We start from the raw sequence: 16,823 nt of genomic DNA on the forward strand, positions 1-16,823 counted from the left end.
TTTGTTTTTTTTACTGAATTCAGATTTTTGACGAAGAGTACAACATTTGGTTTCTTGACAACGGAGGAGCTTTGCTTGCGGTTCTTCGTGCGGCAGTGCGTATTAGACATCTATGGTGGGTATCGCATGCATGTTGGCACAAGCAGCCCAGGAAGTGTAGGTTTGAGGGCGTAGTGGAAAATTACCTGAATATAATTTTGAACTGGGTGTGTGGGGGGGGTGCGGGGGTTCTGGGGTTGGGGGTGGTGGTACAGCATATGATTACACTTAATGTTTTGAAATGCTGATGGGCCAACTTTATGTGATTATTGTATCGCCACTGTGGCTTCAGAGCTGTCATTTCCAGCAGAAGAGAGTGTGTTACAGCTTTGTACTCTTGGTTGGATATGAAGGTTTGAGTGCTTTTATGTAAATGAGAAGTGGAGCAGGATGGAAATATGAGACTCAGAATGCCCTCATAAGTCCCTCATTGTGGGAGCTTTGTAACACTATCTACTTTGATGTCCCTGCGCACTACAATGCTGTCAAAAGTGATTAAGCTCAAAGAAAGGTGATTTGAAACCCCCCTAAATCTATTTCTGATGTTGGAATCTGAGTCATACCTTTCTTTCTGATGTTTTGTCACCTTCAAACATTTACCTGGGCTGAGGGACATTTGTTCCTTTGTTCAGCTGGCTGTCAAGTTAATTTTTCAAAGTGAAGAGAAGCTATTGGGCTCCATCTTTCAAACATGGCAAAAGCTAAATGACCTAAAATCTTTTATCATATTTCACTTTCACCTGTTTCCCATTGTATAGCTGGCGTACGCACCCTGTTTTATAACGTCTGCATGGGATAAATAACACATTTTCCATCTTTAGAGAGATAAACAGGAGTACAGGGGTTTTAATGCACTGACAGATATTGTCTTTGTTATGCAGGATCAGTCTTGATGAAGGGAAGAAATGGGATCGCCACAGTTTCTCCTGGGTGCCTCTGCATGTGGATGGAGTTTTAATGGAGCCTGAGTCTGACAATCACATTATCACGTAAGCAAAGACTAACAGGTACAGCCCAGGAGGATGTCAGGGTTTAAGATTGAGCTCTTCTGCGGGTTTAAGCAGAGATTTTTCCACAGGTGTTCCACATTAAAATGTTTCCAGCGTCTTTCTGCACCTCACAGTAAAAGCACTTGTCTACCGTTTGTATGGGAGGTTTCCTGCCCTGCCATGTTAAACTTGTGCTCTGTGTTGTTGGGTGGGTATGTATTATGAGTCTGGGGTCTCCGGGGTTTGGAGCTTATTCAGTGATTAAGACTCTCATGGTTCAATGCTGTCGGATTGTCTGAGTTTGCCACTCTCTATGTGAACGACGAAGGTGAAAGTGACGACTACTGCAGACTATTGCACTGCAACAAAATCCACTTTAGTTACACTTTCTATTGCTGTGACAAAATATCACAGCGATAAAACTTTCACAACTCTCTACTCTGCCAACCCTAAAGAAAATCCATACGACCGACTACATCCAAAACTCACCTTACAAATAGATGGAGGCAGTCACTGTGTAATTAAATCTTGTTATAAATGTTTTGTTGTTTACAAACAGCATCATGAGGACCATATAATTCATTTGGTTTCTTCTCTGCTCCGATGAGACTAAATTTGGACTTTTTGCCCTCGTAGAATATGTTTGGTGAAAAACTAACCTTGAGCACACCATCCTCACTCTCTTGCAAGGTGGTGGCAGCATCATGCTTTGGGTATGCTTTTCAACTGAAAACTGTTCATCTGTCATCATTGCCAATCTAGAGCAAGAGGGAGGGTGATGGCGCCAAGACCCTCCTCTGGGCTTTGATTGTGTCACGATCCGTGTTTCTGTGTGTGTATTTTTGAGATTTCCTGTGTTCAGTCCTGTTTTCCTGTGAGTCTCTCTCCTGTCCTCCCCGTTGATTGTTTCCCAGTTGTGTCTCATCCCCTTGATTACCCCGTGTGTATTTAAACCCACCTTTTGTCCTTGTCTCTCGTCGGATCCTTGTCGTATGTCGCCTGTTTCTCCGTGCTGTTCCCCGTTGTTCTGTTCCTTGGAAATCATCATTAAACTCATCATTTTCACATACATCCTGGGTCTGCCTGCGTCCGCGTCCTCACCTCTACAAACCACATCTTGACAGATTGGTTGTTTCTAAGCGCATATATTTACCAGTGTATTATTGCAGATGGCTGTAGTTCCACAGGAGATAGAATTTTTTTTTTCAAAGATTACCTGTCTTAAATTAAACTGTATAAACATAGATACAATTTTTTAAAAATATGTAAAAGATATTTTTTTAAGCTAGCTTCTGCAACTTTGAGCCCACATTTCATTTTACTAATTCATTTCGATTGATCTGATGTGATTTCATATACTTATCTTAAATGTGTGTGTTTTCATCAACTTTAAGTATGGAAGGGGTCTTTTTTCACTACAGAATTCAGATCTACACATTAAGACACAGATTTCGAAAAGTGTATTTCTACATCTCGGCATGGTTTCAGTTGGAAGTCAGAAATTTCCTGTAATCTTTCTTGCAGCTTTTTCGGACACTTCAACCACTATTCAGAGTGGCAGCTGATCAAGATTGACTACAAGGGTCTTTTTAGCAGGAGATGCATGGATGGCGACTATCAGACATGGTCCCTGCACAACAAGGTAACAGAAATATTCTTGCATAATACGTTGCACATGTTCACGCATGTTCCTTGAAAATTTGTCTGCTGTTGTATTCACGCTCTACAACAACCCAAACACAATTTTCCTTATGTGAAAAAAAAAAGGAAGAGCAGTGTGTGATGGGTGAGAAGCAGAAGTATATGAAGCGGCGGCCTGGCAACCGTTGCATGTTGTCTCAAGATTATTCCAGGATCTACTCCTCCGAGCCGTGTCCCTGCAACGCCTATGATTTCGAATGGTGATGACCGTTTTATTTGTATTTCTCTTATTTTGTCCAGAGAGGACTGCAGAGTGAATTTTTTTTTTATGCGTTTTCCTATCAACTCATCACCAAGCATATTTTATTGTATGTACTTAGGCCGCCTGTTGAAATTTGTAAGAGAAAAGCATCAGCTTGAAAAACTTGCTATTTTCATACCACGACATGGTACATTGCACATTTACTGCAGTGTGACTCTAATTGCGGCTTCAAACATTTAGAGTTTAGAACTTTTATCATGCTTTTATAATTTGCATAATGTCAAATAACTTATTAGAATTCAATTAATAATGAATCGTTAAATGAATTTTAAATATTTTTTATCCGTCCATCGGAAATTCTCTTTGATCTTGCTTGTCTGACAATCATGTCTCTAGTTAAGGTCTTAAAATATTCCATGAAGCTCTAACCGCAAAAAAATTTGCCTCAGTACAAAAGCTTGTAGATTATATTGAGTAGCAGTGTTTATCATTTCATGAAGTGATGCGTTTTCTTTTTTTTTTGTTTGTTTGTTATTATTTTGGCAGTGACTATGGGTGGGAGCGCCAGGCGGACGGGAAGTGCTCTCCTGCTTTTTGGTTTAATCCAAATGGTGTGGCTAAAAGCTGCAGCTCCAGCCAAAGCTTCCTTAACAGCACAGGGTAAGTGGGCCCCAATGTTAAGTCCTTCAACATTATTATTCAATCTCATCTTGTTATACAAGCTGTATGAAATGAAAACAGAAAATCATAGTTTACCACCAGGGATGGGTGAAAAGAAAAACTCAAGAGAGCTAAAAATAAAGTATTGAATCTTGTGTATCATTTTCTTTAAAATAAACAAAGCAATCAACTGCACGCTTTGTAAGCGACAATTTTATGTGTACTTGGAACAATTCAAGCTAAATCTCTGTGTTGTTGAAAGATTGCCATTGTTTTACTACCTAGGTGAAAAATGAAACCAACAGTGTGTGGCTGTGGCATCTCCAGTATGTGTGAAAAGTGCAGCGTGCACATCAGTGTCAAATGATGCATCTCTTCATTTTAGAACATAAGTACTGGCTGTTATTATATGAGGCTTGCTTCTTTTCCACTTTATGCTTGAAAGGTATCGTAAGGTTTTGTCCAATAACTGTAAGGAGGAAGGAAGAAATGTCTACTCGCCAAAGAGAATGGCATGTCGGCCCAAACCACCGCAGGGCCTGCATCTGTCCACCAGCCATGGAGAGCTGAGTGCTGCCATCGGAAGCAATGTTACTTTCATGATCCACCTTGATAATGTGAGTCATAATTTTACATAATTTGTGTTTAAATAAACGTGTAGTGTCAATCGTTGTGTAGTAGATCAGGCATACTATAAACCTTGTCTCAAGTGTAACAGAATGCCATGTATTTATGTTGAGAGGAACACAATGGCTATGCAGGAAGTTTATCCCTGGTACCAAATGAATTGACTGAAAGGAAAAGTTATGGTATGTGAATAACTTCCACTCCTTGAATGAGAGATTTGTATTTCAGAGTGTTCTTTAAGTCTTACTTCAATAGAAAAGGAATGAAGACAAAATGAGATAAAGGTGCAAAAACAAAACAAAGAAACAAACAAAAACATTACAACTCATTACAAGGCATCTTCACCCTGGGCTTCAAAGTTGCTACAGCAGCAAACCCCTAATGTTTCACTTTTGGTCTCAAGCATGTAGCATCCTGATGTGAGTCAGGGATTTGGATAGCATATTGTAAGGCTATCATTTCATCATTTCATCTCTGTGACATTTTAGGTGCAGGTGTGTAATCTGTGGTGCTCATGTTTCAGACTTGTTCTACTGAAGAAGCTGTGACTCCTGACTCAGCTGTCTTTCTATGCTATTCAAAATTATCTCCACACATACACCAAAACCATGTTGTTGTTTTTTCTTTTTAATTGAATGTGTTCATAAAAATGTCTTTTGTCACCACCAATAGAATGTGAAAATGCAGCAGATTTCTCTATTTTGCAAACATTTCCATATTAGTGTTTCAGTTTACTAATGTCCAAGTGTTGCATGTACTAGAGGCCTGTGTAACTTCCAAATCTCGCAATGAGATTTTCCTTTTTAATCATAGCCGTATATATTTACAATAAAACATCTCACCATCCATGGCAATAGGCAGTAGCTCTAGATTCTTAATATTTGTACACCTATATTGTAAGGTCACATGTGCTGCTCTTCACATCACACCTTCTGCACTTCAGATCATACCTGAAATACCATACACATGCCACGATCCACACTAATTTATTTTCCTTTTATCCAAGTTATACAAAATATTTGTGCAAGTTATTGCCCATTAACCTACTGACTTGAGCAGCAGTCCTTGCACTCACACTGCACTGTTTTAGTCTAAACATTTGAGACAATGTGTGATTTCAGTGTTTTGCTCAAGGACAATTTGACATGTGGAGGTTGACCACAGCTACTTAGAAATGAGTGTCTCTCTCTCTCTCTCAATTATAATGGCTGAAGAAAAGTCAGGGCATCACCAACCGCGTCATTGCCCTGGATTATCCTTAGATCTCAGCTTTTAGCAGATTTAATTGGAACTAGCTCTTCTTTCAAGGGTAGCCTGAAAACAGTTGACACAGAGTTAGTGTTTTGTTTTGTTTTTTTTATCTGGTGAGCTCCACAAATGAACTTTCTGAGGCTGATTTACCAATGTTGTGGAAAAAAAAAAGATTGTATTTTAAACTTTTCTAGGGTTAGAGTGAACAATACCTAAGTTAACATTCAAAATTGCTTTAAAAAAAATAAAATTAAGCAATTTATAAATGGCAAATAATTTCATCTGAATTACGATGGTGGTAGGAATTTGTCCTGCTAATTCTCTCTTGAAGCATTAGCATTTCTGTCAGTAAAATCTGCAGATGTATTCAAAGTAAATCCAGTGCTTTTTGAAAAAAGTGATCAAAGCTCAAAATCTGTATACTTAAGGTTTTTGTTTACATGATAGGTATTTTAGCCCAGAATGATTAAACTCTGTTCTCTGTTCTTGCTTTTACTCTAAAACAGAATGTTTCATCACAAGCTACTGTCTTCAAATTGATGTGACCTCTCCATCTCTTGCATCCTTTCAGTCTAAGTCTTGAGAGGCTGCTCAGTTACTGGTTTGTTTTACATTGGTCTCTTCTTAAAAATCAAACATTTCAAAAAGATGTTCTTCTTTGGCTTAAGACAAGATGACTTTTTCAAGTATTTTGATGGATTCAAATTGATAAATAGTTCAGAAATGGAAATGACCAGGTGAGACCATTGTGGCTTCAATCCAGTCTTTGAGGTTAATTCAGAAATTAAGGCTTGCTTTTATCAGTCCTGAAGTCATTGTGCCATTATCTTTTGGCCAGTCATTGAGTTTTTCAGCAAATTATAACTTCTTCAGCTCAAAAATAGATTGATATGTTTGCAAGAAGTCCCCTCTTTAGACCAAATGGACTGACAAAGGGTATTCCTACTGGGATTCTGACAAAAAGCTTCTCATTGACATTTTCTTATTATTACAGTTCTCACAACTAACATTAGATTTATTTCCCTCTTGAGCAAATATTGACTTGTTCTTTATTATTTGCTTTTCTGTTATCCGTTCCAAATGGTTGTTTTCTGGATTCTTAGACATTTTTCTAATGTTTTTTTCTATTTTTAAATAATTTGTCTTTGTGTTCCCCTCTTCAATAAACCTTTTTGTTTATACTCTGTTCTTCTGAACAGTCTGGAAGAACCTGTTTAACTCAGAGTTTCAGAAAGGAATAGTTTATAACCAACACACGAAACATTCATTGACTTTGTCCCTAAATAAATGTCAGCTATTTAGCATTTGTTTTTATTAACAACACTAATAATAATGATAATACATTTTATTCAAACTACTTTTCAAAACACTAAGTCACTATATAAACAAGATAAAAACAAGATGAAAGACTACACAGATTAATATCCACAATGCTATTATTTTGAGGACACCTGTTTTAATTGATGATACAGTTACACAGAACCAGATGCATGCATGCCATTACCGTTGGTTTCCTATTACCATAATACACCTGATGGTAAATTATTTGATTTGTGGGTAAATAATTTCTATCAAAACATAATTAATCTAGCTAGAGATGCTGAACACAACTATGCATCAATTGTTGGCTCCAAAAAAGAAACTTTAGATCCGTCCAACTGACCTAATGTGTTATTGGCAAGAAGAGTTTGATTGAATCATATCTGAAATATTATAGATCACCAAATATTGCATTCAAGCATTCCTCTGTTTTTGCTGTTTTTCCCTAAATTAAATTGTGTCAGTGACTCCAAAGCAATATATTGTAGGATTTTATAAAATGGCTGCAGATCACAAACTTTTCTGTACTTTTTTGGATACTGGGTGACCTTTCCGACTTTTGCTTTCCGTCTTGTTTTCTCAGTTGGATTTGTGTCACCTTTTATCCACAGACGCCTACGTGATTTCAGTGGCACCGCTTAATGGACATCCAGGCCTCAGCACTTAAGCAACGGGCCGGGCTATCTCCAGTTGTACTTGGCCTAACAGAAGTGTCCTGACCTAAGCTGCGATGACAGATGCCATGTCGTCCTGTGTATCCGCAGGGAGAGTCTCCGAGCACCAGCATCCAGCTAGACTTCGGGGACGGAATCAAGATCACGTACTCTAACCTGAGCCGGACCGACGACGGCATCAAGCACATCTACAGAAAGACTGGGATTTACCGCGTGATAGCTACTGCAGAAAACCACCTGGGATCTGACAGCAGCGCGCTCTTTTTGCACATCACCAGTACGTGGATAAGTAACGTCATTACTCATTCCTGCAGCGGTGCATGCAGCGTGAACCCTCCTCGCTTTTCTGGATAGTCACATTTTGACACTGGCAAATATCATGTCAGTCATACTCCCAATACTTTTTATGCATATCAGGCTTGGGGAACGTGCAAAAGCACACACTTTGAGCTGCAGTGTACATCACGTGTGATGAATTCAGTACCTCAGTGTTTACTTCTTAAATTAATCTAATGCATGTTTGGATATGTGCATGTGTTTTGCTGCTGCCTCAGGTCCAGTGGATCGTGTGTATCTCTCCGCTCCTATTGTGGCCATCAGGGAGAAAGCAGCTAATCTCACGGCAGTAGTTTGGCCGAGCCACACAAGAACTCTGACCTTCTTTTGGTGGTTTGAAAACAGCTCCGAGGTGAGGGAGCATCAACCTCCTCCTACTACTGTTTCTAGCATTCGTCTTTGTCCAGCTTACTGTCATTGTTTCCACTCTCCCACTCCTCTTCTGCCATCCTTGCACCGCCGTATTAATTTAAAACTGCAAACCTACGGAGCTTTTCCACAAATAATGTAAATCATGGCTTGTGGCCCCCCTTTTTCTTGGAAGTTCGAGCTCAAATGGATCGGACTTATTTATCCGGTTGATTATATTCACTGAAACAACTATTCATTATACGGCGAGTCAAGGGCTGCATACATGTAGTATTTATTCAGCCTTTTCTTGAGAAATTCTGTGTGTTTTTTTTTTTTTTTCCTTTTGAAATTCAGCCCATTATAACTCTGGAAGGAAGCATCTCGCACATGTTTCTCAGAGAGGGAGAAAACAAGGTCACGGTCCAGGTTGCTTGTGGAAGCAGCGTATTGGAAGACTCAAAAGTTATAACTGTTAAAGGTGAGTGGAAAAGACAGACTTCAAAGCACTTTATAGGTACATGAATATGCAATATGTTACTGTCGGTGGGGAGGGGAAGCGATGCCTCACGGTCAGCACCGCGAGTGGTGCCTGGTGCATGTCAGTGTAGACCCATCTAATGAATAAAATGTCACGCTATGCGAACATAAAATCTGGAGGAGCAATTAACTTCAAGGCGTATGTTCCCAAATGAAAATAGACAAATCTGCACATCATATTAATCAAAAACTAAACTAGAAGCAGCGCTCATGTTCTAATACATACTACTTCACCCCTTTTTTTTTCCAGAGTCCTTCAGGTCACTGCTGTTGTCGTTTTCACCAGCTCTTGACGAACACAATCCTGACATTCCCGAGTGGAGGGAGGACATAGGCCGTGTGGTGCGGACAGCTCTGTCACAGGTACATCAAGTCCCAACAGATCCTTCCTGAAACCAACATTGGAACCCCATTACTTTCAGGGTCATTACTATTTTAAACCCCTGTGCAATAATAACCACACAGCCATGAAGTTCTGTCTTCCACCATCTTTTTTTTTTTTTTTGAGGTGATCTGTGATGACAGGTCACTAGTGTGAATAACTAGTGTGAATTAGAGGCGATGTCAGCCATTCTTGCTGTGGAGAAGCACGGGATATTGCTATATTTTGGTCTCGAACTTAAATTAAGCTCCTTAATGGAGTTAAACCTGTCATTCGTGTCCCAGCAGGTGTCCGGGGTTTCCGAGAGTCAGCTGATGGTGTCTCTGTACCCTGGACTTCCAACCACAGCTGAGCTCTTTATTCTGTCTGATGAGCAAATGTCAAGTGAGCACAAGAAAAGAAGCGAGGAGGCTTTGGATACAGTAAGAGACGCGACTTGTGGGAATGTTTTTCATTTTAACTTTTCTGGTAATAAAAAAAAAAAATGCAAACCATCAACATTAATTGCAAACATAGCAGCTCCAGTATAATTTGTTCCTATATATCGGCATGTTGTCTTAAACTTTAGGGCAGCAGCTTTACTTCAAGCTCCCCCTTTATGATTGAGTTCCTGACCAGATCTCTTAGGGTGAGCCTAGTCACCCTAGAGAGGAAGCTCATTTTAGCTGCTTGTGTCTGTGATTTCATTTTGTTGGTCACAGTCTAGAAAAAAGTGTGCATATTATTCACTTAAACATGGGAATAAAGGTCTTATTTTGAGCTGAAAAGATTCCAGTATGGCGCAGTAGGAACAGCATGGCAACAAAATGATCTGAGCCAAAGAAACTCCTGGTGTTTAAAAACTGGGACAAGTAATTGTAGGTTGAGGACAGGTGTTCTGATTCAGATGGGAGACAGAAGTGGACTGCTGAAAAAAAAAAGAAGAAAACTGAGGACACTTACTGGTTGGGAAAATGGCACAGGATGATCAAAGTTCTTCAAAAAAGAGACAAGAAAACAAAAAAGTTCTTGAAGCAGGAAATTTGATACAAGATAGGTAGAGCAGGAGAAAAGGAGAAAATAGACTAAAGGGAAAATCCTGAAACTAACACAAACAGTGCTGTAAACAAACATCTAAATCTAAATGGGCAATAAATAATGGACCACGAAATACAAACACAAAGATGAACAAAGGCAAAATCAAATTAAATAAACGACAAGGAAATGATCAAAATGAAAACCTAAGTTCTAACACCATAAAATCATAACAGACTCTTAATTAGCTTTGTAAATCAGTCTGGCAAGTTCTCTTTTTCTCATGGTGACACTTTTGGAGCAGTCTGTGCTCAAAAAAAAGTTTTTTTTTTTTGTTTGTTCTTTTTTTCACCCATTTGAAAAAGAAACTCCTCCCTGGACATTTCTGTTCTGCATTGTGCCTGGAAACTGAAAGGAGGATAGCCATTAACATGTCCCATTTTCATGCATTGCCAGACTCTCCTTTATGCCACATTTAGCCAGTCAGCAGAGACATTTGGTAGTTGTCTGGTGGTTTGAACCGTCCTTGTCATTTTTGGTAAGGATAGAACTGTGCACTGAAAATGTTTTGTCTGATGTAGCATGTTAGCTTACTTTGGGCTGCACAAGAGAACCATCCAAAAATTAAGAAAATCCAGTCTGTTAAAGAATATCCTCTCCAGGTTGTTATATAAGCATTGAATTTATATGTTTTTTTTTGTTCTTTTAGTGTAATTATTGTTATTTTAAGAGTCAAATGATTGCAATGACAAATCTGGATTGTGTCTGACAACATCCTTTGTGTTATCTTTCCAAAACAGATATCAGATATTTTTATCACTGCCCTGAACCAAGGCCTGGTCCATTTTGAGCTAAAAGCAAATGTTCACATTGTCGTGTCCATGACTCAGCAAACTTTGGGTAAGTCCAGAAGCAACATTAGGTCACTGTTTCTACAAACCACTGTAGTTTTACATTTCTACCGGTATATGTTCTTCAAACAGGACTGAAATTTATGGTTTTCAAACTTTTCAACATAATTTTGCCATTTTCAAAGACTCTTTAAACTGTTTGACCCAAGATTTTATCTAGAGTTAAAGCCTCTAGATAATGTACAGTTTATCACAGGACTTAAACATTGTTCAGAGTGTCCAATTTTTTTTTAAACCTGAAGCTGTGGTACAGTAGCTGTTTGAAATCAGTCAATCGATGAGGTGATTGACAAGGAGGGCATTAGGTATGCGCCAAGGAAATCTGCAGGGTCATCGGGTCATTAACATATTGCACAAATGTGTCGATCAACCCAGCGTGGCTTTACCCTTTTCATCCACCAATGGATCTGTCTTCATTTGTGTCTGCACACAAAGGTCTGGGTTGCCTTTAAAATGATCCTGAAAGGTCAAACACTTCATCGTCTTCTATCAGTGGGAGAGAAAGATGGGTGGTGAGGAGAAATGCTTTGAATATTGCACCTCAGCATGCATAAGCTGCTGCACCATGACGGTCCCCAGGGAGAGACCGTGGTTGTCCTGAAGGTTTCTTTTAACACCCTCAGAGGATAACATGCAATGTCCAATTCTTTAAACTGCAGCTCTGGTGGTCACATGGGATTGGGTAATAAAAGTAATCCCTCTGGAAGACAAACAACCATAATAGAAAGGGAAAATGTTTAAACATTATATATTACTTGTACTCTTTGACTCTGGCTTTTGGCTCATAATATTCATGTTCATGATCAAAATTGCACAAATTTGTAACAAAAAAATTTGGCTAAGAACAGTGGCTTGGTAGGCTATCAAAGCATTTTAAAAGTGCTCTGTGGCAAGTCCAGGTTCAGTCTGCTTGTAATTATTTACCATGGTAAATCACCTTTTAGGACAAAAACTGAAAGATGTCATTTTTAACTTTGTTCAGAAAACATTTTGTACTAACAATGGTCATAAAAAGTCAATAAAAATAAAAATAAATTAAAAAAAACCCTGTAAAAAGGAAATTTTATATTCGTACATTTGGGATAATTGAGTTCAGCTGCAGGGTCAAGTTGCATACTTTTTGTCATACTTTTATCAGAGCCTACAGATGCAGATGAACCTTCAACCTCTGAATACGGCATTCACTTCATGCCTTTAGCAAAGCTGTGGATCTGTGGCTACAAAGACTTTTTTTTCCCATCAAAAATGTCTTTTAAAATTAATTATATGCAGCATAGGTTTTATGGTTCCTGACTGTGTCGATATTTACAATTTCATGTGACGAATTCGAACGTGCTTATGTTTCAGCACCACTGGTGGATTCAAACTCAATTCACAGTGGGCCCGCAATGCTAATGCTGATCAGCGTCGTCTTTATCGGTATAGCTGCATTTTTTATCTACAAATTCAAAAGGTTTGTCCGCCTGCATACAAAACTACAAATCTATTCTAGACCCTAATCCTTTAAATGAATTAAAAAATAAAAAAAAAATCTTTGCTGGTGTATTTTCTCTTTCAGGAAAATCCCTTGGATCCATGTAGAGACTGAAGACCGCCATGAGAAGGATCCAGAGGTGATAAGCACAGTAGGTCAAAACGATGCCATGTCCAAGGTCAAGCTAAACGAGTTTCCGTCTCAGAAAGAACTCATGGAGAAAGAGCTGGAAGGCAGAAGCAGAGGTAATCGGTTTCAAATCTTCATTATTTGCAGTTTTGTGCAGCACACTGTACTTAAGCACTAGTGGAAGAAATTTCGAGATCAGCTTTTGCTTCAGTTTAAAGTATATTCAAATGATGAATGTCATAAAATAAACGCATAATATAATATAACATAATATATAGTTGGGGAAGTAGTGTCAATCCAATTCAGCTGTACTTATAAAGCATTGGCAGAAGGACTGAAGTTCTGTATGGAATATATTTTAAAAAATTACAAAATGCCAATATTTTGGGGATGTAGTAAATCATCTTATAAGAGCTATAGCTGCTAATGAGTCATTTCCAAAGTAGTATTCTGAAAAGACACACTACAGTGCAAATAACAAACCTCATTTTGATCTGTCCTAAATGAGTTTCAAAGGCTACATTTTAGAATCTAGGGTGTGACGCTTGTTACGCCGTCGTTTCCGTTCAGGCAAAATTAAATGCAGACTAATAATATCTGTGAACTACTGTGATCCATTAATCCATTAAAACAGGATTTAAGGGATGACTGTCACTGTAAGAGACTGATACCGATTAGCATTTTATTGCCCCCAAAATACACCGCTTTGCATTTGAATGCATGTTAACAGCATTTGGTGAAGCCTGAAGCAGCTCCATTGTATCAGTCTCACTTAAATGGCTCCTGTTAGAGTGATTCCAGCGCGCCCCGTATTGAAGTGCAGCACACGTCCGAGGAGCTGGAACATCTTTATCACCGCGGTGTGTCATATTTTTGCAAATTGCCCCCCAAGAGCACAGCCACAGCATCTGCAAAGAAACCCAGATATCACTGTGACAAGTTAACTTTTTGATTGCTTCGCGTGACATCTTCTGTGAAGCCTTCGAGATGGAAACTACTCAGTCCCTGCACACTGAGTGCGGACTGCTTGACAAAAGTAGCATTGCAGTGCTTCTGACACAGACATGTGGGCTGCAGGGCCCTTTGTTTTGTGATCACTCAGCACTTTTGGCTGTTCTTCATTTCTCAGCTGTTTCCACCTTTTCAAGTCCTTGCTGATCTAAGACAAATTAACTCATTTTAGGGTCACTAACTGAAGTGTTTATTTGCCAAAGAGCAGTGGAGCGTTGGAGCCTCAGGTTTTGGAATTGGCAGATCAAATTCATTTGGGCTCCTCTGTTTAGAGGTGTCATTTGTTTTCATCAGTTTGGATTTGGTTGTCTTCATTCTGAATTTGTTTCCACAAATCATACTGTATTATATAAATATATAGTAAAATATATTTTTGTCATGCAGTCGTTGATGTAAAGCATTTTGTAATCTTGTGCATAAATTACGAAGTTTGACATTTTGAAGTCTCCGGAGGGGGAAAAAAAAAAAAAAGTGGTTTCATATTTAAGTCAAATCAAGTTAGATTTATTTGAATATCACATTTTTGTAAGAAAACAATTTGGGATTCAGTGTGTTTATAGCATTTTTTAGGCCTGGTATTAACATGCGTCCTGATAAAAGTAGAGCTTACTCATTCACACATGACATTCAAATTTATCCAGATACTTTACATGGAGATATTCCAGTGGCCATCTCACAGAGAGCACTGGCAGCAAAATATTCTACTTTTAAATACTTTAGACGTTAACTGTAGAGATATTTGCCAAAATCACATTTTTGTTTGTCATCTCAGTTTCAAAACTCTTAATCGGCTTAAATATGTAAAAGACAGGATATCAAAGAGATATTGGAGTAGTTACAACCAAATTAAAATAAATAAAGAATAGAAAAATATAATAAATTCACCACTACCCTTAAAATCTCCGCCAGAGTGAAATCATCTGATGGTTTGTTGGCAGCTGGAAGCTGCATGATACATCTTAATCACACTCATATCTATAATAAATGGAGTAAGCAACCTCAGATAGGAATTTCATCATTTTAAATGACCAACCGCAGTGTGGTTTTTAAGAACACAGCTTATATAATTTATGTTATATATTTTCAAGTGGAAAGATGACCAAATACTCTGTTGCTTCAGGGTAATAACGTCACATCAGTGGGTGGTTCTTTAAGGATTGTCTTCAAATTGCTAAACTATTTCAGAATTTCAGCATCACATAGTGTCCTCTAAAAGTGGTCTAAGGGAAAACCCTCAATTTTAATGTTCAAGTCCAACTCGGATAGGACCAGATTGTTCAGAGCAAACACTGGTGTGAAGAGAGATTACTTTTCAACCTATAATAGGAATGTCTTGATGGTTGTCAGTGCAGTTTGAACAAAAAGCAGCACATTTTTTAGTTTTTTTTGTTTGTTTGTTTGTTTGTTTTTCTAATGTGAATAGGAATTATTTGATTTGTGCTGAGGCAAAACGACCAAAACGACACCTCATAAACCTTGGCATTAAACTTGGTCCTTAAAAAAAAAGCCCAATACATTTTCTCTACCTTGTGGTGGATTTTGATTTATGTGAAAAGGCTTTGTGCCAAGGGCGGCATGGTCTGCAGGGTAGCCAGGACCAAAAAAGTTAAACGATGAGGCAAAAAGAAAAAGAAAAAAAAAATTTCAGATGCACCTCAATAAGTTTTTGTTTTGCCTATTTGCCTATCAAGTTGCGCAACAATATCAATGCACATCATAGCTAGGTAATGATGGAGAAGTTAGTATGTATTACATTAAGTTGGATATTTTAATGGTTTGCAAGGAGTTTGGAATGTATTAATCATTTCTTGTTTGGTGTGCCAGTGGAAAGAGAGGTAAAAAAATGTCAATGTCCTCTCACACCCAACGGAGAGGAGGCAAAACCAAACCCATGGAAGAACTAAACTCGTTTAGGAGGAATCTACAGTTATTTAGGCCAACATACATACGAAACCTGGATTTACTTGTTTTATTTTAAAAGTGTTAAATGTCTTCTCTGAGTATAAGGAAGGAAGTAAACAATTTTCAAATTAGAATTAGTTCCTGTTCAAATTTACTGTTTTTATAAGTTTTCTAAAATATATTCTTCAAAACTTGACTGTAGTTCATATACTTGAGTTCTTCTTCTTCTTGTTAAAAAGTTAAAAACACATAGGTAAAAAAAAAAAAAAAAGTTAAACAATGTAGTAACTAAAGAGCATTTCCAACCCAGAAGCTGTTAGAGACTGAAACCAAAGACAAAGCAGAGTAAACATTCATCATGCTTGTGGGAACATAACTCTAAATGAATTATGGCATTGCTCTGTAACTGCGAGCTGCAACAAAAATGAGTTACTGCCGCTTCAGCAGCAATTAACTTGTGTAATCAACAACAGCCTAATACATTTATAATTACATAAATTGGTCAGAAATGATTTGAAATGACTAAGATGAAGCATAAAAAAGCATCAGAGAAATTACTGCACCGACTCTATAAATGACATCATGAGTAAAATTTACATGTCTCATTAGGTTTGAACTCCCTTACGTGGCCAGTATAACATTGACTATGTGTGGCCATAAACAAATGATGTACAGCTTTTGTTCTGCTGCTTATAAGAGTAATAGCAAAGGTGAAGGATTTTGTGGTCTTCTCTCTCATGGACACAAAGCTATTCATAATTTGTTAGACTACATGTAGTTATTAGTGTTATAAGGCATTTATTTTTTACATTTAAATTGTATTTTTTTATTTATGCTTTTAGAGAGGCCATTTGTGCGATGGCCCCCATAATTTATTCTTCTAAAAGACATTTGAAAACCAACAAAATGCTCATATTCTCTAAATTAAAAGGCACACATTGCTTCACAATGCAATGTGTGATCATATATATGGTGCATATATATGATATATGCAGCATTTTTATAACAATTGAAGGTAACTTACTTACTTGATTGTGCTATAAAAGGCACTATGCGCCTGGAAAATGCATAATGCTCCCCCTTTAATTGACTTGTAACAGAAAATGTGTTTGTTGATGCAATGTTAGGCAGAGTTTTTTATGTAGCGCATGTAAACATCTGGTTTAATCTCTGAGCCATGTAAAAACACACCTTTGCTTACCTGACAAACTCCACACATCCATCTGAATGGCCCAGCTTTTGATCTCTCTCTCTCTCTCTCTTTCTCTCTCTCTCTCTCTCTCTCTCTCTCTCTCTCTCTCTCTCTCTCTCTC

General features: G+C 38.1%; 1 protein-coding gene across 2 annotated transcripts in view; it reads left to right on the forward strand.

Moving 5' to 3' along the window:
• Positions 1-16,823, forward strand: part of LOC103133544 (VPS10 domain-containing receptor SorCS3-like) — a 59,529-nt gene that overhangs the window by 40,273 nt on the left and 2,433 nt on the right. The window contains exons 13-26 of one of the 2 annotated variants that reach the window (XM_016667958.1): positions 24-115; positions 921-1,028; positions 2,553-2,670; positions 2,796-2,929; positions 3,478-3,591; positions 4,037-4,208; positions 7,554-7,740; positions 8,018-8,151; positions 8,505-8,628; positions 8,938-9,050; positions 9,354-9,491; positions 10,884-10,983; positions 12,342-12,447; positions 12,553-12,713. In XM_016667958.1, the coding sequence (XP_016523444.1) occupies positions 24-115; positions 921-1,028; positions 2,553-2,670; positions 2,796-2,929; positions 3,478-3,591; positions 4,037-4,208; positions 7,554-7,740; positions 8,018-8,151; positions 8,505-8,628; positions 8,938-9,050; positions 9,354-9,491; positions 10,884-10,983; positions 12,342-12,447; positions 12,553-12,713 (1,801 nt within the window). The remainder of the gene's footprint in view (positions 1-23; positions 116-920; positions 1,029-2,552; positions 2,671-2,795; positions 2,930-3,477; positions 3,592-4,036; positions 4,209-7,553; positions 7,741-8,017; positions 8,152-8,504; positions 8,629-8,937; positions 9,051-9,353; positions 9,492-10,883; positions 10,984-12,341; positions 12,448-12,552; positions 12,714-16,823) is intronic. The other variant, XM_007545318.2, reaches the window with a different exon arrangement.

The sequence above is a fragment of the Poecilia formosa genome, unplaced genomic scaffold (assembly GCF_000485575.1).
Source record: "Poecilia formosa unplaced genomic scaffold, Poecilia_formosa-5.1.2 Scaffold12, whole genome shotgun sequence".
Classification (NCBI taxonomy): Eukaryota; Metazoa; Chordata; class Actinopteri; order Cyprinodontiformes; family Poeciliidae; genus Poecilia; species Poecilia formosa.